Genomic DNA, 25,133 nt, shown 5'->3' on the forward strand with positions numbered 1-25,133 from the left:
GCTGAGAATGCATTGGACTAGTGTGCACAGAGCGTTTTCCTGGCACACATGCCTGGACTCTTCTTATTGGCTGTGCGGGGACCTCCTGAAAAGGACACAGGAAACCATTGCACACTATGGGGGCCGTGACTGCTGTGATTGAAAACTGCGAGATGGCCACAAGGCAACTTTCAGTGCAGTTTTTTTTTTCTTGTTTGCAGCTGGGCTTGTGGGTGCCTGGATCATGATTGGTCTGGTTTCAATTGAGCGAGTGAAAGACTTTATTTATTGTCCAACAGAAGACGACGATCATGGTTAAAGAATGCAGCGTGAAAAGACAAGGACAAACTAAGAAGTGGACAGGACTGGCACTGACTACCAACACATTTATTCAGAGAAACGAGCAGCTTTTCAATGTCGTCCGTGAGTATAACGGCATTTAGTTCCGTGGCTTTGTGCATAAGTGCGCGATTGGTTTCTCATGGCAGCTCCAATAAGTGATGCACTGAGCCAGTGTTTTGGTTGACCTGAATAAATGTGTTGGTAGTCAGCATCAGTCTTGTCCACTTCTTCGTTTGTCCTCATCTTTTCGCGCTGCATTCTTTAAGCACGGTCACTGACCAAGTCACAAACAGGCACTTCAGAAGATAACCTCATCCTACCCTCCGGCTCTCCCCGTCAGTCGAGAGATGAGGGCCGGGAGGGATTGGGGTGGACAGGGTCGCTGCATCAGATGCTGGCCTGGGTTTCTTGGATCCCGGCGGACTCTTCAGCCAGTCGGACGGCGAGGAGCTGATGCTCACGGTCCGGGCTACGCGGAAAGGTCTCCCAGGCATCCCTACTATTTATTTTATTCGCCCTGCCTGGGGATTGTGTGCGCTCCCAAATAATGTGGTCGTGGGTCCCTATCGCTCCACATTTCTTATATTTGTCCTCCTCAATGTACGGGATAACATGTTTAATTAATATTGGGCTTCGAGTAGACGCCTGTTTGAAGACGTCGCCATGCCACCGCTTGCCAATTCACACTGGACACGGGAAGTTGCCTGTAGTGCTGGGTTACTTCTCGATATATTATTCACCCTTCTCTTCCATGGTTCTCGAGGCGGGGCCCTTCCCGAGCTGCTCGGTGGTAGAGATCTCGAGCCAGCTCATGGGCAGCCTCGTTGCCACGGACAGATTCGTGCGTGGGGGTCCAGATTATGTTAATTGGCCTGTCCAGTTTTCTTCGTCTCAAAATTTTCGCTGTGAGAGAAGAGACCCTCCCTCTACTGAAATTTTGGATTGCAGTATTACTGTCGCTTATAATATATTTGACATTTGATCCGACACAAGCGAACATGATCCCAACTTTCTCTGCTGTTTCTATATTTGTCCCCGTTATGGTGGCGGCTGCATTGACCAATTTTTTTTTGGGGAAAAAAAAATTTGGCAGAGACAAGTAAATACAGCAGCTACAATGTGAAGCAAACTCATACCAGTCACGAGAAACTTCACACCAGAGCAAGTTCGGGTAGATTTTGTCAGTTTTGAACAGGAGCCTCTGCAAACTGTATTAGCCCTGAGAAGTTTGAGTGGCGCCCTCTCGCGGCCAGCAGACGTGACGTCACGGCGAGGACGCCCGTGTCGACTGCTCATGTACTAATACCAGCTCGTCAGCTCGTGTACTAATACCACATTGTAGCTCTGGCTTCTGCTCTCAAGAGTATTTCAGTTGCCACTAGAGCGCATGCAAGGGAGATTACACACATCCATGTGAACAGACAAATCCTTGCCTAGTCCAGTGCACTGCGAAGCAATGAGTGTGGGATCAAACGGCAAGCTGCATAGACAGTGCATTGGCTTAAGTGCAGCTACACAAATACTAGCAACAAACCTCTCGGCAGGGCTGGGATCTGCCTGCTCTTTGGCACCAAGTGCAACCAAGTGAATTTATCGACGGCAATGTGTCAGTGAAAACAAAACACAGCTATGGCCGTTTTGATGAGCCAATGATGCCAGGTGCCTTTCTGCTTGCAGACCTCTTGAGGCTACTCACCACCACCCACCTACAGCCAGTGTTCTCTCATATTTACCCAGATTAAGGGGGAATGGGGTCTTAAGCCCCACCTTGATGGACACTTCCGAGGCGTACGGGCGGAGCGCATATGCGCACGGGCATACGCTGGAGCTTGTCTGCGCATGCGTGAGGCGCAGATATCTGTGCATGTCAGATATCAGCACTAGTGCGCACGTCGGAAGCGGGGTCCGGTTTGCAATCTTTTCACGGCCTGAAGCTCTTTCAGGTTCCCCCAAGTTTTGTTGGAATCCTTGCAGCTCCCCAACCATCGAGGTGGGGCTTTATTGTAGTCGCAGTAATGAAATCATCAAGGAACATGCATTTTTGTGTGCAGACTCTAAATGTATGGGTTTCTCCTGACATTAAAGGGACACTGAGGAGAAATTGAAGTTGGCTTGTATCGACAGAATACCAGCTCCCGATTACAGAAACGCCACTCATACTGACAACAAAGCTCTAGTAACATAGAAAAGAGCAAGAACCAAAATACAGGTATCGCCGCCACAGGCCAAACTCGCAAGTACAAGCGTGATGACGTCATAGGACAAAGCAGTGTTGCTAGAACCAACGGTTCTAGCAACTCTAGGACCCAAGAAGCCACAAATCACTGAGGCGCAGCCAATGCATGCGCAAATCTCCTTGACATCGCCACGTATCCGGCAGCTACGCGCGCACCTGAAGCATCGGGAGCAATCAGCGTCTGCTCACCGGCATTAGGGGGGCTCCCGGTATTCCGCTAGCGGTAACAAGGTACACGGTATTCTAAAGGTGTCTATTTACGAGAACTTCGTTGACGACTTCGAGAACGAGGTCCATCGTAACGCTGGCAAAACGCCAGTGCAAACGTAAGCGAAGCGACTGTAGCGACGGCCGGCCGCAATAGCCGATAGATGCCTTCAACGTGCGGCCGGCGGTAGCTTTCTTTTCGGCTGCTGCTGGGCCGCACTGCTGGCCGCCAGAAATCGTGGAGTCTGCATGCTTCACGTCACTTAGTCCTGTGTCGTCATAGGAGAATTCCAAGTTTGAATCAGAGCGGCGGGAAAAACTTTTTCAACTTCGAATCCAAATTTCTTTGAAATAAATGCATCTTTCGCTGCCGGCCAAGTGGCAACAAAGCCATGAAATGCCAAACTATCGGATTTTGCTATAAAAAAAAAACATTAATAGTGCTCTCCTCACTGTCTCTTTAAGGAATGCAGCAAGAGTATAACAAAGAGAGTTGCAGGATTCAGAAAATACGAAGAATTTTCTGTATCTGAAGTGGCAGCTTCAATACCCTACAACTGAAGTTCTACGACAGACAGGGTGATAATTTTACCCCTATTGCATTCCTTTATGTCAAGAGAACTCAATGGCATACATTTTAGCAAGTCCTCCAAGGCTAACCTTCGTGGTAGGTCTTCACGAAAAACCTGCGATAACAAGTTCGCAAGGAACAGTTTTGCATGAAATTCAATTACATTTATAATCAGCACGCAAAAATACACGTTCCCTAAAGATTTCATAATTGTGGTTACATTAATGAACATTTCTTCCCAAGACTAGGCTCCCCCCTTAAATATTGGACAGTTGTTCTCCAATAATGTTATGAGCAGACTTTAGAAATAACCGAAAATTAGTTATGGTTCACAAATACATTATGCTGCTGCCCCCATCACCACTTGAAGAAATTTTTTTTGTAGGAGATTCTAGTGCATACGTGGCATCCGTTGTCACAATTCACTGCTTCAATCCGCAAGACACACCCTCCCCATGACACCATCTGTGGGAATATGCCACCCCACAGCCAACAAAAGGAGTCGTCACAAGCACAGCTACAAGTTGCGCAGCTTTTATTCACAGGCACCGAGATGGCTCCACGGGGTCCTCAGTCGAAGAGACCTGCACAAAGAGAAGCAGGGTCAATGCTGTGTCTCGCGCCTCAGTCCATACTTTGTTGCATACGCAAGGCACGGTCCACATGAAAAAAATAAAGGGAGGTGCTTTACTCCATGTTTGTTTTATGGCCAAGTGCTTTAAGGTATGTCACCACCTTTGAAAAAGCGCTTTTTTTTGGAAAAATGACATTTTTTCTTTTTTATATTTTGGGAATCCCAAAACATTCAAAAATGTTTTGCAGCAAGAATAATGTTCGTATCTTATTTTGTTAAAAAGTTATAGCCAACTTTCGAACAGCTGGTGAACAGTTCTGAAACCGAAACTAATGTGGTTTGGTAACAGAAAATGATAATTCGGCAATAATCAGCGGCGTATATTGAAAATTTTTTTTGTTTTAGTCTGATATGTAAAAGATTACTCTAAGGCAATTTTTAAGTCTTATTTTGTTTTTCAAACATTGCTTTAAATTTCCGCAAGGGGGATGCATGAGGCTACAAGCGTCTGAGTTGTTTGCTTCGCGCTATAGCTTTGAATGCTACCGAATTCGTCCTTCAGTGATGGCAACAGAAGTACAGCAGATATTTTGAGGGAAGCAGGCATCGAATCTGGCTGCCACACTCTCCTACCATGTTGCACCAGTGACCATTACCATGTGATGAAGGCCCAACGTCAATCAACGGGTGAGGCAAAACATCTCCGCAAAAAAAGAACGGGCAGCAACAAATGCCAAAAGAGAGCTCACATCAGCTAAGGAGGGCCCTAGCTATGAACCTGAAGGATTTTAACTTCCTAGAGCATGATGATCTTCTTTCTACAAGGATTGAAAAACTTTCGTGTTGCGCAAACAGTCATAACTTCGAAATAAATAAATATTTTTCAATGAAACTTTGCACGCTCTTTCCTTTGTTATTAGCCTGTGCAATGAACTAGGATAAATTAAATCGAATGGCGAGTTTTGATATAATCATGTTTTATGCCAAGGAATGCAGGCAAAAATGACATTTTTTTGTTTTCTTTGGCATTTTTGCTATAACTTTTTTCCCAATTATCGGATGGCAAAGATCCTAGTTGGATGCACAGTATGGTTAGTTGGCTAAGTCTGCGCCAAAAAGTTTAAAATTCCTGCTCTCCATTCGCTAGTTATGAATGTTTGCATAACAACCAAGTTTGGGCATTTTTTTGTGAATTATTAATACCAGCATGGCTTTTTTCACTCTTTCTTCCTTTTGAATATCATATAAAACGGTGCTTTATATCGTAAATGTGAAATAAAAATTTAATACTCAAAATTAAAAAAATTTTTGAAAAAGGTGGTGACATACCTTAAGGGGGGACGCTACCTTTGAAAACCGAAAAATCGCGAAAAAGTCAATTTTTGGAAAAGTATATATTCCATTTGTATATGTTATAAACTACCTTTTCTGTAATTATCAATGCCTAATTCGCCTTAAAAATATTGAAAATTAGAAATATAACAAGCCACGGCGGCCCCTGAGCCGCGAGCAAGCGCCGAAAATGCCCCAACTTCACGCACGCGCCATTCCTCACACGCTGAACCGAGCGCCGCCATTTAGGTCTTGTTTTGTTCGTGAATTCTTGCGCTTTTCTTTGCTGCCGGCGGCGGCGACGACGGCAGCGTGCTCGAGGCGTGGCTAGCTTTTGATTGGGGGCCTCGCGGCTGCTTTCGAGTTTCCCGCGTCCAAAATCTGAGGCTACGATTGGACCAAGCGCGCGCTCCTCGAGAACGCGGGGGAACGGGCGGCTGCTATTGGCTGCTGCGCGCGCTGACGCGATGGTCTCTGCCGGCTGCTCCCTGCGCGTCGTCTGCTCCGGCTGCTCGCTCTCCTTTGTGCGGTGTGTTCGCATTTCGCCATTTTCGCAATCGCCATCTTTATAGTCTGTCGCCGTGCCCTTTGAACAGTGTCGTGTAGCTTGTTGATCGTTGCGCGGTCGGTCACGATGCCTACAACGAAATTCAAGACGCGACACGCATTTGGTGCACGGACGCATTCTATGAGGTCCATCCGCATGGCGAAGCGCGCTGCCGACGACTGCATCGACGCGTCCAGCGTTCTAGATATGTACGGGTCAGTCAGCGGCGGAGAAAGATGCCCTGCGCATGGGCAAGGCTGAGGAACAGAATGAAGTGACAACTCAGAGGCGGCAAAAAAAAAAGAAAGCACGGAGACAGCTTCAGCTATTCAGCGGGATCGTTTTAGACCTGGAAATGTCACAACTTTTGAGGGTCATTTTCTCTGAATTTTTAATTTTTTTCCTTGTATGGCTGCTCACCCCAGCATATCTCAGAAACCACTCAACGGATTTCTGTGTGGTCTTTTTACCCTATACGTAAATAAATTTTGGGGGGCAAGAAAAGCCAATTTATTGAAATATTGTGTTTGGAATTGTTGATAAATAAAATTTGGTTAATTAGTGCATGTCTAAGTAGTAATTAAATTCAGTGATGTGCTAAAATTTTTTACCAAAGAATTTTCGAAGGGCCTTGTTGCCTGAGGTGCCTATTCAGGAATTATCATAAATTAACTTCATAGTGCCAACACATTCTGCATATTCTCCTGGCCTGTCCCAAAGAACCCTTGTAAACCACCTCAATATACTCCTGTAACTTCAGAACCAGAGGGCACAACTCTGTGAAACTTAGTAATTCTTCAGGTGTTTATGCTGTGAGCCTACCCTGAAAATTTCATCAAGATATCTCAAGAAACAAAAAAGTTGGTGTTCTCTCAATCTTCTAAGGCCATTTTCTCAGAATCAATATTTTGCCTGGCGTGGCTGCTAGGGAAAGCCATATCTTGGGAACCACTTATCAGAATTTCATAGGGTTTCTTTTGCACCATACCTGAATAAATTTCTGAGGGCAAGACAAGCCCGTTTTTTTAAGATATTGTCTCTGGAATTTGTAATAAACAATTAAAATTTGGTTAATGAAGGTCTAATAAGTAACACTAAATTCAGGGCTCTGCTAAAATTTTTCAGCAAAGAAATTTACAAAAAGGGCCTTGTCTTGCCCTGGGGTACCTATCCAGGAATGACTGTGCTGAATTTCAAAGTGCCAGCAGATTTTGCAAATTCTCCAGGCATGTCCCAAGGAACCCATGTAAACTACCCTGATATACTCCTATAACTTGAGAACTAGAGGGCACAGCTCCATGAAATTTGGTAGTTCTTCAAATGTTTGTGCTACAAGCTTACTCTGAAAATTTCATCCAGATATCTCAAGAAATAAAAAAGTTGATGCTCAAGGGTAGCCTCCCCCCTTAAGGAGCAAGAAAATGACTGTCCACAGCAATAAGAGCGCATCTTTCGGGTCAGCAGCCAAAAACCATACCTACTGAGCCAATGCAGAGGCTGCAGCACACGAGTGCTAGCTTTCGACAGCATGGCACATGATACATATACGAAACGGAATAAAGATGAAGTGCATTTCTACAAAATGACAGCAAGGTAATGCTGCAGGACCCCATGCCGGACATGTACCAAGAAGAAAAGTGTTAACAACGAAGCAAATCCGAAATTAGACTGTGTGGCAGAGCTTCATGAATAACATTTCTGGTGGAGTGACTCTCTGGGCCAGCGATTTTTAGGCCTGCAATCAGTCGGCATCCTAGGCTAAGCGAAGAAGAAATGGGCTTGGGCAGGGCACGTAATGTGAAGGCAAGAAGACAGAGATGGTCGCTAAGGGCATGTTAGGCGCACGGCACGATTAGGAAGTGTGCTGGGATAAGGTGGCCACAGCTAGCACAGGGTTATAACTGGGCAGATATGGGAGAGGCCCTGCAATCGAACCAGTCAGGCTGATGATGATGGGTCAGTCATTTATGATATTTACTTAGCTCCATTCATCATGTAATGCGAAGGGAAGATAACCGCTGGTCCTCAAGGGTAACGGAGTGGATTCCAAGAGAAGGCACACGTAGCAGGGGGCGGCAGAGAGTTAGTTGGGCGAATGAGATTAAGAAGTCTGCGGGAATACGATGGTCGCAACTGGCGAAGCACAGGGTTAATTGGAGAGACATGGGAGAGGCCTTTGCCCTGCAGTGGGCGCATTCAGGACTATGATGATGATTCATCACTTGCATCACTGAACGGCTCAGAAAGACACTGAGCAATTGGAATTGACAAATGTGCTCATGGCACATCACAAAAAACTGAATACAGGCTTAAAAATTGCGGCTTCAGTGCACGGGAAGCAGATATCCACGTGTGGATAATTTCTGCGGCATCACAAATGCAGTGCTGAGCATAAAAATTGCCTAGGCTGAACTCTAGCGTATTCTTTGATACGCTGCACAACCAATGTCATCAGCCTGCTGAGATGAGGCAATAATAAAGAGGCTAGTTGGAAGCAGACTTTGCATAGTATTTAGAAAATGCTTAGCACTGGCTTCGAAAAATTTTGGAAAACAGTTATCCAGGTCAAACTCAGGCTTGGTAAGCCCGCCTGCAAACAGCTTGCTATGATTACTGTGTTGGGTGCTTTTCGGCACAGGTGTAAGCAATACGAGCCCCACCTGCTTCCTGGCAACCGGTTGCTGTAGTCTCCCACTGGCACCAGCTAGGCCCATGAGAGGGGGCACTCTGGTATGGCGTTCTCTGGAGACAGGCTTCCGAAAGGTGCGTATGCGAGTGCTTTCCCATGGGCCACCTTACAAGCACTGGCCAACAAAACTTAGTGCTCATCAGTGTAAATCGTATGTATAATGTTTGTTTCCGCTGCTGTTTCCCCAACCACTAATGTAATGTCCTGCGCAGCGACCTTTGAGGAATAATAAATAAATAAAGTGATCTGTGCTAAACTGAAACACCTGTTTGCAAGACCTTCGTATGGGAGGTTACTAATACTCCTGTCACACGGTCACCTTGAAGGCCCTTGAACCAATAGTCTATCGACTAAAAGGCAAACCGAGCTCTGCTACACGGGCGGCTCCAATGAACATTACATCAACGTCTATCCAGCCAACGGATCGGTGTGGAATTCTTAACGAGATTTTGCAGGCCTTCGAGCGGCAGCTGTGTGCATTCTCAGACGTGGAGCGCTTGCAGTAACGCGCTCTGGTATAAAATCAGAGCAGAACCACCTTATAACCAATACCAGCTTCCTCAAAAGTGCATGAATGCTACCACAGTTCGTTTAAGGCAATGAAGGTAACTTCAAAAGTGATTAGCATTACTGTAACAAACAAAAATCCTAATTTTAACTGTTTCAGGTATAACCTGTTGGTTGATTCAGAGCATCCAAAATTCTCTCCACTGTGCACAATGCACTCTGGCCAAACAATTTTAGGAATTCGCATCAAATGTATCTTTTGACATCCTACTGCACTTGCATTTTTCATGCTCGTACTACTTGGCACTGCACCAGTTCAACCACAAAGCCTGTGCCCTACTCGTTCAGCACTCACCGAAGCCCATGTCGTCATCCTCCTCTTCGGACTCCTCCTTCTTCTCTTCCTTCTTGGCCTCTGCAGGGGGAGAACAGGGCAGGTATTGTCAGCACATGTCACATGACCATGCCAAACACGCACACACACACAGACAGCTCCGTACTACAGAGATGCATCAACGTGCCAGCAAAGGGAGTCTGATATCTAACTGCACATGTAACAAACGAGAAAATCTCAGCTTCACCTTGCACCCAATGGTGCAAAGGACTAATCCTACCCATGAAGGGGGAAAAAAAAAAATATCCTCAAGCAATATAATAACAGACAGCAGTCGCACTGAAAAGTACACTCATCACGATCTGAACAAGGTGCAGACAACAGAGTGGACTGCCGACACCATTATACATAGTTTTCACCGACGCCATAGCTCCCGCCATCTCTGGGTCCGGAAAGCGCAGCAAAAGCCTCGGCGTTTTGTTAACCCACCCATCACCAACTGCGCGCATACACTGTGGAAGCTAGCCACAGTACCCAAAGATGGCGCCCATGACGTCACGTGAAAACTATCTATATCCAATCGTAAGGTTGCATGCATGGTTGTTGGGTGCTTTTCGGCACAGGTGTGAGCAATACGAGCACCACCTGCTTCCTGGCAACCGGTTGCTGTAGTCTCCCACTGGCACCAGCTAGGCCCAAGAGAGGGGGCGCTCTGGTATGGCGTTCTCTGGAGACATGGCGCACGACTTACAAGAGTGGCAGGCATGCACAGGCAGCAATCTCACACACAACGGCTGGTGGAAGTACATCACCGAACCGGTGAAATCCGCGGCATTACCTGCTGTAGCGCAACACCTACACAGAGAAATTATCGAGGACCAACCCCGTCTGCATGTTGGCTGCCCATCGTTCGCTAGGCCTAACAAACTTTGCACTGGAACGGCTGCGGACAGTTCATTGGAACTAGCCTATCACTAAACAGTCTAATCGTGATGCCAGTACACTACAAATAGAATAAAGGGTAATTAAAACTAGGGTGCAGTTCGCTGCGTAATGCCTTCTGCAGCGATGCATGCGACGCAAGGGCAACCGCCAAGCTTTAGCTATGTAGGATGGCTTCACCGCATGACAGCGATGTCGCCACCTTCAAACACACCCCATGTTCACTCAGCCACATGGTTTCACAGCACCAGTGCTGTTTCAGGTACCCAAGGCTGCACATGTGATCCATCTCCGCATACGGAAGTGATCAAAGAGCGCCGTTAGAAGCACCACTTGCAGGAGTGTGGTGTGCAGTTTGATAGATCAAACAACTGGTGAAATTGGAGTTCAGTATCTCATCTACGCTTCTAAACAGGATGATGCCACACTGCTCATGGCACTCACCTGGCTTGCCGCCTCCAGCAGCTGGGGCTCCAGCTGCCGCTGCTGCCGGAGCAGCTGCAGCCGCTGGTCCGGCACCAACTCCCGAGCCGACGTTGGAGATGAGACCCTTCAGGTCCAGCCCTTCCAGGGCCTTGGCAAAGAGGCCTGCACATGGTGAACAACAGAGGCTATGGCTTTAGTCCCCTTCCCCCTCCTCAATCTATCCCTTTGTCCCCGAAGATATCAGAATGCAGGTAGGGAGCACCTGCTAACAGACATTTCACCAACCAACAGCCACAGATTCAACATGCAGACTTCCATTCCTGTGTTACACTTGGCTCCACCTAACAGCAACACAATTCACAATGTCCGTAGACTACCGCCATCTGGCAGTGAGAGCGAGAAGCAGCATGAAGTGGGTTACTGAGGGCAACGGACGGCAACATAAGCGAGTTTCTCGCTTGGTCAGCAGCATGCACTCGTCTTTCTTCCTAAAGACATGGAGATGGAACGCATTGGTGGCTCAGTGTCGGTTTATTGGGGTTTAACGTCCCAAAGCGACTCAGGCTATGAGGGACACCATAGTGGAGGGCTCCAGAAATGTCAACTTCCTGGGGTTATTTAACGTGCACTGACATCACACAGCACATGGGCCTCTATAATTTCTCCTCCAAAGAAATTCAAACGCCGCGGCCGGGATCGAACCCTCGTCTTTCGGGTCAGCAGCCGAGCGCCGTAACCACTGAGCCACCGTGGCGGGTGGTGCCTCAGTGTGCTGATCCAGCAGTCCACAACCAAATGTTCTCCACTAGTTGACCAATATTTAGATGCACTGAAGCCGCAGTTTGGTGTACATGCGTGCTGCTGCCAGTGAAAGCTTGTAGTGCACATTTCACCACTAGTTACTTATTCTCAAGTACCACGCCTAATCAAAACACTGCTTGGCCTACTCAGAATAAATGCAAGTAGCTTAGCTGCAGGATGTTTTTCCACTACTGGAAACTCTGCCTCGGAAACAGCAAAAGCCCCGGAATTACAGAAGCTCGGCGATTCCTAAATGACCCAATGCTTCCTTGCAACAATGTTACTTTTAAAGCCTGCTGGCTTCAAAGGCAACGAATGACATGGTCGGCGTATTATAAGTCATTATTGATAATAAGACCTTGTGTGGTGTGATATTTACTTTGCCGTCAGCAACACTCACATGTAATGGGAACGAGAAATTATGCGAGTAACCCTGTTTAGCTGCTAAATGCTGCCCGTATCACACTGGTAAAAATCCCTGTGCTAATTCAGCCGACCCTTGTAGAATCAAACTCCTTATGTCCTTTGCATTTCGGTTGACTCATTGGACTAGTGCTGTTGTGGCAGACGAAAGAATAAACCAGAGTGCAACCCACGCTAAATGCGTATGCTCTTGCAACTGTTTTCGTAACATGGAAGCGGAGAAGCTCAACTTTCCTTCTGCCTGGAGGAGTGGACTGTACCGAGAAAGGCACTGCGCAGGTCACGCCAGGTACAGCATATGCACCATGCACTTTAGAGCTACATGTTTAGAACAGCAAGAGACACCCTCTTTTGCGGTTGACATGCTCAGAAAACATCTGCGCACACCTATGAATGCAGCACATTTTCCTACTTAACCCTATCATCGCACACCACACAGACAGATGCTGAGCAAGTGTTTCTCCGGACATAAAACTTGGAACGCATGCTCAAATCCACGACCCCCCGTTGGTACAAGGACGAAGTCTGACCATGTGTGTTACAACAAAACATGGCAAGCACAAATTACCTTCACAGAGAAAATATGCACAGCTCCAATGCCTGCACGTAACCAATCCAGTAGTGAAAGCATTAATGCTGCAGGAAATGATCTGATGTGCACTCACCTGTCCGCCTGAAATTAAACATTGCATCTCCACCCGGCCTGGCCTAATGTGTCGCACCGCATCTTCTAAGGGGAGCGAGTTAGTGAATGACAGTGTCATACTGCTGCTAAGCTCAGCGCATGCACAACACCCAGACTGTGCTACGGGGCACACCAACCAAACAGCGGTACCCTCTTCCAGGCATCCATTTTTGATTTCACTGTGCCACCTACATTGCAAATTACTGCCACAAGAGTTCGCTCGTCCCGATCTGAACTGGGTGCAGACAACAGAGTGGACTGGCGATGCCATTACATCCAATCGTGAGATGCCATGCATGGTTGTTGGGTGCTTTTCGGCACAGGTGTAAGCAACACGAGCCCCACCTGCTTCCTGGCAACCGGCTGCTGTAGTCTCCCACTGGCACCAGCTAGGCCCATGAGAGGGGGCGCTCTGGTATGGCGTTCTTTGGAGACATGGCGCACGACTTACACAAGCGCGGCAGGCATGCACGGGCAGCATTCTCGCAGACAACGGCTGGCGGAAGTACAACACCGAACCGGTGAAATTAGCTGCATTACCTGTTGCAGCGCAACACCTACACAAAGAAATTATCAGGACCAATCGAACCACCCGACTTCACAGGCCGCAATCGAAAAATTCCTACGGCATTCGTTTACGCCCGACTGGTCAGCCTGGTTTCTCGAACACGTGGTTTGTACGCACACAAAGTGCTTGCTAACTTCTTGCAGTAGATCTTTCTCGGAGAGAGAACGCGACCAGCTCACCGTTAGACAGCTAAGAAGCCGCTGGTAACGAATCGAGAGACTAGAGACGAGTTTTAACCGATGCACGGACTCTCGGGTTAAGCCATACGGCATCTTTGAAATAAAATTATCGAAGCATGCGAAACATGCCCGACAGAGAAACGGCACGGGCACAACACTACTAAGTAAACTAGTGCGCGCGAATCCACAGCGAAGCAACTGATTAGCTCAACGTGAAACAAAGCTCGCACCGTCGAGATGAAAGCTGCTACTTCTTCACCTCGATTAAAAAAGGCTATTCTGAGTCATTACTGTAGCCGCACACTGCGGCAACACCGCTCATAGATGGTGGCAGCAATTAGTCGAACTTTACGTTCTCCACGATGCACGCACTACACAGGCCAGCGAATGCCGCCAAATGCACGCTGGCTCACCTGGCCAGTACGGCTCGACCTCGACGCCGGCAGCCTTCAGGATGGTGCTGATCTTCTCAGCCTGGATGAAATAAATGAATCAAAATAAGACAGCTGCTGAAAACATGGGGAAAATCACGTGGTGGCGCCGCAGCACCCAACTACGTACGGTGACTGCGATCTCGTCGTCCTGGAGGATAAGAGCGCCATAAACGCAAGCCAGCTCGTCGTTGGAAGGCATGATGACTTCGTGAACTTGTTAAATGGAGTTGATGGCAAATATTTCGAGTGCACGCTGCTCGATTAGCCTTAGCTCCCGAGGGAGAACGATGCACTTCTGCCGCGATGGCGTCAGGAAAGAAAAGGAAGTTGCTTCGCTTCTCGGGCCGGAAGTTGGTTCTTCTCATAGTTGCCACTACAAATCTCTCTTCGTGCCGTTCATCGCTGCCTCATCTAATTTTGGCCTGCGTGCGGCTGTTAGAAAATTATATATCTACTAATTTATTGCTTAAATTTTATGTACACTAATAATTTGTGAATAAAAGTCAAGAATTATAAAAAAGGTGCACTACAGTTTATGACATAAACCACAGAGCTCATTGTATGCAGCCAAGTCATGCAAACGATAGTGATCTTGGATAGAGTGTATTCTAGTACACTTTATCTTGGAGGCATGCTTGGAGGCATGCTCGAAGGTACTCGGAGGCCATGTACGACGACGGATTTCTTGCGGTGTACCCAAGGAGGTTATGTAAATAAAAACTTCAGTTTTTGTATGTATAACCTCCTTCGGTGTACCCTTGGAGGTGGGTGTACCCGAAGACGCAAGTCCGGGCAGTCGAGTGGGCCAACAGTCATGACTCAGCTTTAATGACGAAATAAATGTTTTCCAATCCAATTGCAGTGTACAACACTGTATCTGCCCGCGGTCTACTGATTCGATATTAATTAGTCAGAAAGAAGGGCTGGTGATGAACAGGGAGAATCGCGCAAGAGACTTCATGTGGACGCTGACTCGCTCGCGTGTGGCAGTGGACGAAAAATGTGCAACTGAGGCAGTGGCGTAGCCAAAAATTTTGTTCGAAGGGGGCTGTGTTGCAGCGCGGCCTCTTCATAGAATTTGTAGAGGGATCAAACGCAAGAATAATAACTGCATTGCCATTGACAGTGCCATTGTGTATTAGATAACGCTACGCACTGTCTAGACAAGTGAAATATGTATTTTTTTTAAAAAATAAAAGAATGTATTCGTATGTCTTAAAAATCGTGGCAGGCGTAGCTGATATCAATGCTTCCATATTTTTGCGTATTTAATAAGTAAAGAAAATATCACACGAAGTCTAGAACTATATCAGTCCGAAACCAGCAAAGCAGTGCATGCCGCAGATATTAAAAACGTAAAGGCCGGTAAATGAGCACGTAGAGGACAAATATAACTTTGTCGTTCAAGAACCTTTACATTTTTGTACATATGCAGCGGCCATGGAAAAATCTCAGCGTCGCTGTACTTAGTTCCAGTGTGCTGCGCAGCAGCAGCTGTCACCAGTCATGTATTGCGAGTAATTACACCGAAATTTTAGTTGCAAAAGCGAGCACATGTATAAACAAGGTGTTCTGCATAATACACATTAGAAGTGCGAAGATACAACTTGATAAAGGATAACAAGTTTCACTGTATGTCTCCATTAAATCTACGTATCAAGCTAAAGTCACTCTATCCTCTTCAGACTCCTTGTACCCTTACGGGGACATTGGTTCTCGACATGCAGTTTTTTCTTCCTCCATGGTTCTCGAGCTCTGACGAAGGACAAGCAATGTGGCGCCATCTGTGAAGAGCGCAGAGAGTTTGCTCGCTTCGTCGACCAAGACAACATAGCTGCCATCAGCACGAGCACATTTTGCACGCGACGTCGAGGTAAGTGCTCTTTGGTTATTAATAACTGCTTTGTTGGCCATCGTATGTGATAGATTTAGAATCGCCATGGTTTGCTGAACATATTAGTGCTTTTTTTTGCGCCAAAGCGTAGTTTTCCGGCACATTACGCGCATTGAAGGAAATGTCCCTGTACGGGGACATTAATCCTCTCGGTCCCCGATTGGTTTCGCCTGATGGCATATTTTTTGGTAAAAGTTGGCCGCCTAGAATTAAAACAGATGTTTGTTTTTCATTTCAGGCCTGACCATTACCAAAGCAGAGGAGGTATCAATTTGTGACCGTGATAACTCCGACATATCTGACTAGGAAAGTGAAGGAGAGAATTTTGATGCATACGACTGCAAATACTGAGGAGTACACGTGTGCCTCGTCAGACAGTGACAGCGAATAACCTAGAGCTCAAACATCACAGCGCCGTATTTTGTGGCGAACAGCAATTTCAGCTCCAGAAAATGCTGTGCTAGATAAGAAACAGGCTGTATTTTTTCTGAAGTTAGGTGTGATTTCTCACCGCTTGATTACTACAAGCAGTACGTGAAAGATGATATGCTTGAAGAAATGGCTCAGAAAACAAACCAGCGGATCCACAACGATAGGGGAATTGCGGCGAAAATCAGTGCTCAGGAAGTGAAAAAATTTTTGGGCTGCTCGATGCTGATGGGAGTTATAGGCTATCCACGAATCCGCGGTTCTGCTGGAAAAAAGGAATGGTTGTGAGCGCAATAGCTGACACCATGCCAAGAGATCGCTTCTTCCAGATTAGGTCTAACCTGTGCTGCCAAACTGAAGATGGTGTCACCGACAAGGACAAGAAGTTGTTAAGGCTGTGGAAGGTTGCACCCTTTGGCGAAATGGTTCGGCTGGGTTGCTTGTCCCTGGAACGACCAAACTGCTTTTGCGTGGATGAGCAAATTTTCCCATTTTCCGGCCGTTTCCCTGTCAAGCAGTACGTTCCGAACAAGCCACATTCAGTGGGGCTGAAGAACTTCGTTCTAGCTGGCAAGGACGGACTGATTTATGACTTCAGAATATACAAGGTCAAGGACACCTCAGCCTTCGTGTGCCTGGAAATTCAGTTCTGGCACTAGTGGAAACTGTTCCATCATGTTCGACGCTCTACGTTGACCGCTGGTTTACGTCCAGTTCTTTGATGGACGAGCTGATGAAGAAGGACATATTTGCCACTGGCACGCTGATGAAAAACCGCTTCCCAAAGGAAGTGCACTTCATGAATGACGTGGATTTTGTTAAGCAATTAAGGGGCGCTTCTGAAGAAGTCATCAGGTGGGATGAAAAAGTTGCCTGCACAAAGTGGCTTGATAAAAAGCCTGTTCTCATGCTTTCTGCAGCATTTGGCGTCGATCCGGAGCACGCCTGCAAAAGGTGGTGTAAAAAAAGAAGTACTTGGACGTCCCCCGCCCTGCTGTCATAAAAAACTACAATGACAAAATAGGCGGAGTAGATCTAGCTGACCGAATGCTAGCTCACAAAGAAGCGGGACTAACCGGTGGACCCTTCGTACAATCCTCCACATGTCGGATCTTGCCTGCGTCAACGGGTGGCTCCAGTATAGAGCAGACAAAAACACGATGGACCTCGCCAAGAAAAACATCATGGACTACCTTGATTTCAAGATGCATGTAGCGGAGGCGCTCATATGCGAAAACATAAGTCAGGAGCTTTCTGATGAGGATGAAATGGACATCCAGCCCAGAAAAAACCAAATGCACTTCCCTCACAAACCTTCCGGAAACAAGGGGCACTTCATCTCCCACTGAAATATGCCAAACCACATCCCAAAGGAAGATCACTTCATGAATGACAAGGATTTTGTTAAGCAATCAAGGGGCACTTCTGAAGAAGTCATCAGGTTTGATAAAAAAGCCAAAGATGCCGAAATGCAGGGTGTGGGATGAAAACACGCCACCGATGCGCTCAGTGCAATGTCTACCTGTGCATTGAGATTGGGCGTAATTGCTTCTGTAATTTTCGTGCTTGACTGCCGAACGTTGTTGATAGTGTTCACCTGAAAATGTGAACAATAAATTTTTGCTTTTGTGAAGTTCCGAGTGGTGTGACATTCTGGCTTTGTTGCGGACGTGTGCACATATATGTCCTAAAACGCACAGCCAATATGGCAATAGTGACCCAGATGTCCCTGTAGGGGGACATGCATTTTCAGACACATCGAGATCGCGGTAACTGAAACTGAAAATTATTTGTTTTCTGAGGACACACATAGCGAATATAATAGATGAAATAAGCATTTTCTCTCTCTTCTCGGGCCTGAGGAGGCTATACAATGCGTCAAACAAGGCAAATAAACATGTTGCGCAATCACAAATAGTAAACGTTACACACGGAAAGACAGACGATCCAGGCAAGAACAAAACTGATAGCAGAAGTCGCGATATGTACTTGGGCCATGCGGCGGTCGGCGGCAGTTCGAAAAAAATTCGGGGAATATGCTTCAATGCGTTGAGGTTTGGGTTCTCACTCAAAAGGTAGCAAATAGTTTAGCAAATTATAGACTATAGCTGACTTTCTTTACAATCCTTGAAGACGCAGTCTGTTCACATCTGTTTTCATTCACAAATACAGCGTGAAATTACACCTAAATCTCAATGGGGTTTTAGGAAAAAAACTTCTACCGATTGCGCCATGCTTCATGAAAATAATTGATTCTTAAAAAAAAAAAACAGGAGAAAACGGATATGTGTTGGGTATGCGTTAAGATGTTTCACAATCATACCTTGATAATCGCATGCAATCTGTATCAACAAGCAATAGCATCTCTGCATTTAAACTTACTATGGTGTCCCGACATCAAAATTTTGTTAGTGTATCCATATTTATATAAACGATAGTCAACATTTATGATAATATTAAGTTCATAATCTACGCAGATGGCGCTAGCCTGTTTATTAAAGGTGCCCTGCGACGTAGATAAAGCATGGGGTCTTTATTCTTTGTATGCAGAGTAAGGGACATTGTGAGTCCCGAACGCGCAATGAGATCACCGAAATCATAATATTTGATATTTTAATCTTCGCTATAAATGCTTGTTTCGAGCCGATGGTGTCGCAACGCGGCGGCCATTTGCGGCAGCGGAAATGAAGCGGCATCCAGATAGGGCGCTGCCTTTCTCATTGGTTGGGCGTCCAGTTTGCATATTGTTCCTTTATACTTGCGAAATGAATCCAAAATATTATGTCTCTGAGTACTGAAAGCTTTTCGCATGCCACAAAAACTGGAAAGAAGCAGGGAAAGCGAATGAAAACTAACAAGAATACAGCTAGGGGCGACACTTTCCATTCCGCTTCAAACCTTCGTGGCAGCCAGCGCTGTTCAAAAAACCTTGGCTCAAACCAGAAAGCGCGCTCGTCGAGATCGGCCGTGACCATACCAAGACGGCAGCGAAAAAAAAAGCCAATCGACAAGAAAGGCCGGACAGGAGAGCGGAGTCGAGTTTGGGGGGGGGGGACGGCTACTGCCCACCGCCTTCCAGTCCGACTAAAAAAGAAACTTCGGGGAGCTTCCTTTGTTGTTAGTCACCCCTGCCCTGAGTACGGCGTCGCGTACACGGGGGGAAGACGCCGTCAAAATGAGCGGATGTCTACAGCCCCGACAAAGCAACAACTGCATGCACGCTTCCGCTGCGTGTGCGCCAGGCGCGGTTCTGATTGGTAGCGCCCAATCTCGGTACTGGGTGAGTGAAATGGGCGAGTGAAGTGCGTTTTCGTCTGAGCTTTTCATTTCGAATTTTCAGAGTGGAATAACTTTCGTTTGCATGCTCCGATTTCAATAATTCTTTTTGCTCTGGTCTCTGGAAAGCATGATGAATCTATTTAATGATATTAACTGGTACCGAGGAAATCATCGCGGTGCCCCTTTAAAAGACTATAGTCATCTAATTTTATTGCATGTTTTCTTTTTTAAAATGATGCACTGGACACTAGAATATATGGATCACCGCCGGGGTTTCGTCTACGGCCGATAATTTATAATTGAATATTGCCACATTCCTCGGCACTCTCGTGGCGCCGTCTCCCGGCCGAACTGCCTTCCCCGCTATTCTGGCTAGCCTTAGCCATGGTGGCGGGCAGTGCTTCTTCGTCGTCTCTTCTGTGTGGTCCCCTCGGGAGTCCCCTGCTGCCTGGCGCTGCACAGTAAAACGTGTCCTGGCCGTCCCGACTGTCTAGCCGTGACAATATCTTCTCTCATGATGTTTCGTTTTCATCAACCGAACAATGGCTGTGACGTGCAGTTGAACGAGTTGAACTTTAGGCCACGTGAGGCACGAAAAAATCTTCTATATGAACACTGATACGTAGTTTTAACTCACTCCAGCCCTTAAATAAGCTTACTTCAAGAGCTACAATTACTACGAATGACGTATTAGCAGTTATATGGCCGTTTTTTGTGCCTCACGTGACTTTAAGTCCAACTATACGTCACAGCCATCGTTCGGTTGATGAAACCGAAATAGCGTCAAGAAGAAATTAAAATATAAATTATTTAGCGGTCCTAGGCGAATACCATGGCGTGCTCCATGTACAGTCGCCGTCAAAAGTAAATGGAAGGCGACTTTGTCAAAAAAATTTAATTTCTTTAGACCTAAAGCATAATGGTCCATGTTTGTTGGTGCACAGTGCCATTCGCACAATCACAATTAGTCTGCACATATGTATTCAAGGATGCATGAATTGAGCGGGCAATGATTAAATTTATTCGTTCATATTGCCTTCCATTTACTTTTGATGGCACCTGTACACTAATGTTTAATGCATCGTTTGAAAGAAGAAAGCACAAAAGCAAAAATTTGGTGTTTATAGTTATTTAAGGATAATGATAAACAGTCGAGCCCACTTCTAATGGCCGCAGGTACAACGAACGCTCACTCATTACGAACCTGTGCGGTGCTACCGGTAGTTAACGGCCGGCCAAGCGCGTGCCGATGGCCTACAAGGTGTGTCATTGCCCGTTTCAAGCGAAACATTTCAAGCGAAAGCAGAATAGTGGTGGCTGCGAGGCAACAGCAGGCATTTAAGAAGTACCGATCAGCTTATTGTCTGTTGCCTACAAGGGTTAGGACAACCTTAGACTTCAATCAAACAAATGACCAGGCAGGCTTTCGTAAAGGATACTCGATCATAGACCACATTCATGCAATCAATCAGCTGATAGAGAAATGTGCAGAATATAACCAGCCCCTATATACAGCGTTCATTGATTACGAGAAAGCATTCGACTCAGTAGAAGCCTCAGCAGTCATGCAGGCATTGCGGAATCAGGGTGTAGAAGAGTGTTATGTGAAAATATTGGAAGATATTTATAACGATTGCACAGCTACCATAGTTCTCCATAAAGTCAGCATTAAGTTCTAATAACGAAAGGTGTCAGGCAGGCAGGCACGATCTCGACTATGCTATTCACTGCCTGCTTACAGGAGGTATTCCGGGGCCTCAAATGGGAACAGTTGGGGATAAGAGTTAATGGAGAATATTTAATTTGCGATTCGCTGATGACATTGCCTTGCTAAGTCACTCAGGACATGAACTGCAAAGCATGATTAATGAATTAGACAGGCAGAGCAGAACGGTGCGGCTAAAAATTATCATGCAGAAAACCAAAGTAATGTCCAATGGCCTAGCAAGGGAACAGCAGTTCGCATTTAGTAGCCAGGTGCTGGAAGTAGTAAGAAAATATGTCTAATTAGGGCAGGTAGTGACAGCTGATCCGGATCATGAGAGGGAAATAATTAGAATAATATGGATGGGGTGGAGCGCATATGGCAGGTTTTGTCAGGTCATGAATGGCAGTTTGCCAATATCCCTCAAGAGAAAAGTATACAACAGCTGTGTTTTACCGGTACTCTCCAATGGGGCAGAAACGTGGAGGCTAACAAAGAGGGTTCAGCTTAAGTTAAGGACAACGTAGCGAGCTATGGAAAGAAAAATGATAGGTGTAACGTTAAGAGATCGGAAGCGGGCGGAGTGGGTGAGAGAACAAACGCGCGTTAATGACATTCTAGTTGAAATCAAGAGGAAGAAGTGGGCTTGGGCAGGGCATGTAATGCGAAGGCAAGATAACCGCTGGTCCTTAAGGGTAACAGAGTGGATTCCATGAGAAGGTAAATGTAGCAGGGGGCGGCAGAAAATTAGGTGGGCGGATGAGATTAAGAAATTTGCCGGAATACGGTGGCTGCAACTGGCGAAAGACAGGGTTAATTGGAGAGACATGGGAGAGGCCTTTGCCGTGCAGTGGGTGTAGTCAGGCTGATGATGATGATGATGACTTTGTTCCTACGGACACCACAGAGCCGCGATTTCTATAACCAAGCCGTTTTACGCCAAATACGAATATTCCTTTACCGCTGGGAAGCTGATATGACCGACCTGCCACCAGCTGCCGTGGACGCTGCAGTCACGATTAGTTATAGCCCTTCAGTGAAACTGATGGTTCCTACAAGGGTCCCAGCGAGGACAGCATGACCACCCTGGATTGCTTCTAAAGCGCCGAGGTAGAGTCCGCTTTGAACAAGTAAACACTTGCAACGCAGTTTTTAAAGAAACAACCACCAAGTCGGGCAGACATATTTTTTGCTGTAATACGGAAAGCCCGCTTACTGCAAACATGGGATGTAATGAACCGATTTGCAGTGGCCGTCAGGTTTGTTACAAGTGGGCTCAACTACTAATTAATCGTGCTGTCAGGATTTTAAGAAAACTGCAATGGCTTGGTTAGTAATGCACGAAAAGCGAGAACAGTTATTTTTCGTGCTAAAGGACGGGAGATTAGTGCAAACTCTTTTGTACGTATAAATCGCCGAAATATTTATATCGCAGTAGATTTTAAAACATTAGGCCTAGTCGTAATGCATAATGTTAAAGCTCTCGTTACCCAGAAAATCAGGCGGTGGCGTTGTGAGCGAAAACTCTGGCATAACTCTGGCAGGTCGTGCCCAGAGAGCAACCTAGGAGGCAGGTCACGTGACCTTACGACGCCATCCCAACCTGTCCACCCGATAGTGGGCAAACTGCCCACCGTGGCAATTAGCGATTAAATTTATGATTGGTCGCTCGGGAAGAGAAACCTGGGCCGCACTAGTCTCAACGCTGGGAGCACCTGCCATCGCAGGGCAGTGGCGCATCCCTTAACCGCTGTACCACTGCGCCAGGAGGAGCATGAGGACTCCCAGGGATCTATGAGTGTAGAGAATGACCTTCTGCATATATGGTTTATGAAGCCATCACGCTATCGAGTACTAACTACCCTTAAGGCGGAGCTTAAGTGTATAAATTTTTTTTTCAGAACAAATGCTGCGGGACTCTGACACTAATGTTACAAGTCAAGCTCGCATTATAGTGCTATTATACTGAAACCGACATTTTCTTTAGCAACAGACTGCTAAGTATTTATTAGCTAACTGTTTTTATCGCGCATAAAATAGTTTTCTGGTACGGGGCAGGACAACATATATTGAAAAGCTTACAAGAATTCTGAATAAAGTGATTAGAATCAGTACAAATATTCAACCGGGTATCCAACAGATTCCGTACTCGAATTTTCAACAGAATTAACATAACCAAATATCAACTAATTAACATGGACAGCCTAACTATCGCCTTTATGAAATGTTAAGACGAACGGAAGTGAAACAATAACTTCCTAGCATCCGTTTTAACGTCCCGCAGTGCGTGTTGGGTCATATGGAGAGTACCGTATATAAGACTGACGCGCGCACTTTCACCTCGTGATCAACCAACATGGCGACCGCTATTTCGCCGGTGCAAGCCATTCACTTGTGATATCTGCCCACAGGCTAACCTCAAAACCCAATTGTTCATCCATTTTCCCACGTAGCAACCTTTTACGAAGGCGGAAAAAGCCCACAACTAGAAAAAGCAGGAATCAATAAAAAGCGTGTTCACAATTCGAAAAATATTCATCTGCTCTTCAGAATTTCCCACTGGCTCGCCACCGGAGAAGAGGCGCAGTGCGCGGAATATGCACGGAAAATGTTGGGGTGCAGTTCCTTTCTCAACGCTTCTGTGCCTTAGTGCGCGTGACGTCACAGCGTCGTCGTCGGTCGACCCGCCATCAGCGGAAGTCGACGGGCGTCGCGAAGCACAGCAGTCCGAGAACTCGCCGGCGTCGTTCAGGCGCGTGCGATGTGTTCGCCATGGACCCTGGGAGTAGAGGGAAATAAAGAGAAAGGGAGAGAGAGATATGAGTTAACTCTTTCCTTACTGCATCTATTCATATCGTTCAATTTGAATGATTGCGCGAAATAGCCCATTCTGAGCGATTCCGGCTGCTTCTGGATTCCGGCTGCTTTCTTTCGTCAGCTGCGTGAGGGAGTACTAGTAAATTTCTCCCGTAACCTGCCAATGCGGAACGATCACTGCGAGCGTGGCGTCAAAGGCGGCGTCTCGCACCGACCCTGCTCAGAAACGGCGATGTTCTCGCTATTCCGCAGCATCGACACTTGACTTTCCAGATGCAAGAGAGAGTTCTGTGTGAAAAAATCGCGCCCATTCGTCTGACAAAGATGACTGTCCTGTCCAGCCGAGTAGATTAGTTGCTTTTCGAGCCCCTCTAATAGTAATAGGCGTGTTCTGAACGATTCCGTGCCACCAGCAGTGTGGCTGATGGAGTCTTCTTCAAGACGGCCGAGGTGGACGTTAGTACTGCATTTCGGAGAAGACCAATGCACTTCGCGCGAGCAGCTGCTCTTAATGTCACAGCATTAGAATTATCACGGAAAAACTACGCCGACATCCGAAACGAAATTCGCTGATTGGTGGACAGAAGTCACGTGACCATGGGCCGTCATGGCAACTTGCCCACCGGTGCAGGAGGAAACCTGGCCGCCGGATAGTGAGCATCCTGCCTACCGCGGTAGGTGGCTACGATTGGTCAAGAGGTCACGTGACCCTGTGACGTCATCACAACCTGCCCAGCTGGTTCTGAGCAATTTAGTTTCTCTACAGCAACCCATAGAGAGAGAATGGAAATTAAAAGCCTGAAATAAAAAGTGATACATGGAAATGTTACCACCGTCACAGCGCAACAAATACCTGCTACGGCAGCGAGCAGTTCGAATATGTCGGTTGATGGACCGAAAATTAGAAACTGACACAAACACACACAGAAGTTGCTATAGAAGCTGAAACATATGTGAAATATAATGCTATCGTATATCACTTCTTGGGTGACTTAAGAATCCTCATAATTTTCTTTCCTGACTTCATTAATTTATTATTTTTGTGAAATTCTGCGCAAGTCACTCAAAATTAATCATTTTTTTCAGCATGACGTACGCGAGAGGCCGCCATGGTGTATGATTTAACAGCAGCTTTGGAAGGAACGCCTGCCAACAGCCATCAGCAATTGTTTCAATCCAATCCGTATTGCCCGTCCACTCACCTGACTCTCCAGTTCGCTGCGCTCCGAGTGG

The 25,133-nt window shown here is 46.5% G+C and overlaps 2 protein-coding genes across 2 annotated transcripts in view; both read right to left on the minus strand.

The window, feature by feature from the left end:
• Positions 1–3,853: 3,853 nt before the first annotated feature.
• Positions 3,854–14,115, minus strand: RpLP1 (Ribosomal protein LP1). Its single transcript, XM_089563910.1, has 5 exons — positions 13,904–14,115; positions 13,756–13,816; positions 10,705–10,848; positions 9,340–9,399; positions 3,854–3,919 (listed from the first exon to the last, which is right to left on the minus strand). Exons 1-5 carry the CDS (start codon positions 13,973–13,975, stop codon positions 3,906–3,908), a joined length of 351 nt encoding a protein of 116 aa, XP_089420036.1. The 5' UTR covers positions 13,976–14,115; the 3' UTR covers positions 3,854–3,905.
• Positions 14,116–23,654: 9,539 nt separating this feature from the next.
• LOC149325280 (uncharacterized) overlaps positions 23,655–25,133 on the minus strand; it is a 56,192-nt gene continuing 54,713 nt past the window's right edge. Inside the window, exon 13 of the mRNA XM_089563902.1 lies at positions 23,655–23,862. Coding sequence (XP_089420028.1) covers positions 23,832–23,862 — 31 coding nt within the window. The 3' untranslated portion in view covers positions 23,655–23,831. The remainder of the gene's footprint in view (positions 23,863–25,133) is intronic.

Source organism: Amblyomma mixtum, chromosome 10, assembly GCF_055824585.1.
Source record: "Amblyomma mixtum isolate Tamu chromosome 10, ASM5582458v1, whole genome shotgun sequence".
In the NCBI taxonomy this organism is placed as follows: domain Eukaryota; kingdom Metazoa; phylum Arthropoda; class Arachnida; order Ixodida; family Ixodidae; genus Amblyomma; species Amblyomma mixtum.

Excerpts from the sequence above, each read along its gene's own strand:
- RpLP1 (XM_089563910.1), bottom strand. The coding sequence starts at position 13,975 with ATGCCTTCCAACGACGAGCTGGCTTGCGTTTATGGCGCTCTTATCCTC. Across the intron at positions 13,817-13,903 it reads ACGACGAGATCGCAGTCACC|GCTGAGAAGATCAGCACCAT; the intron begins GTACGTAGTTGG and ends TATTTCATCCAG. Across the intron at positions 9,400-10,704 it reads TGCTGGAGGCGGCAAGCCAG|AGGCCAAGAAGGAAGAGAAG; the intron begins GTGAGTGCCATG and ends CTCCCCCTGCAG.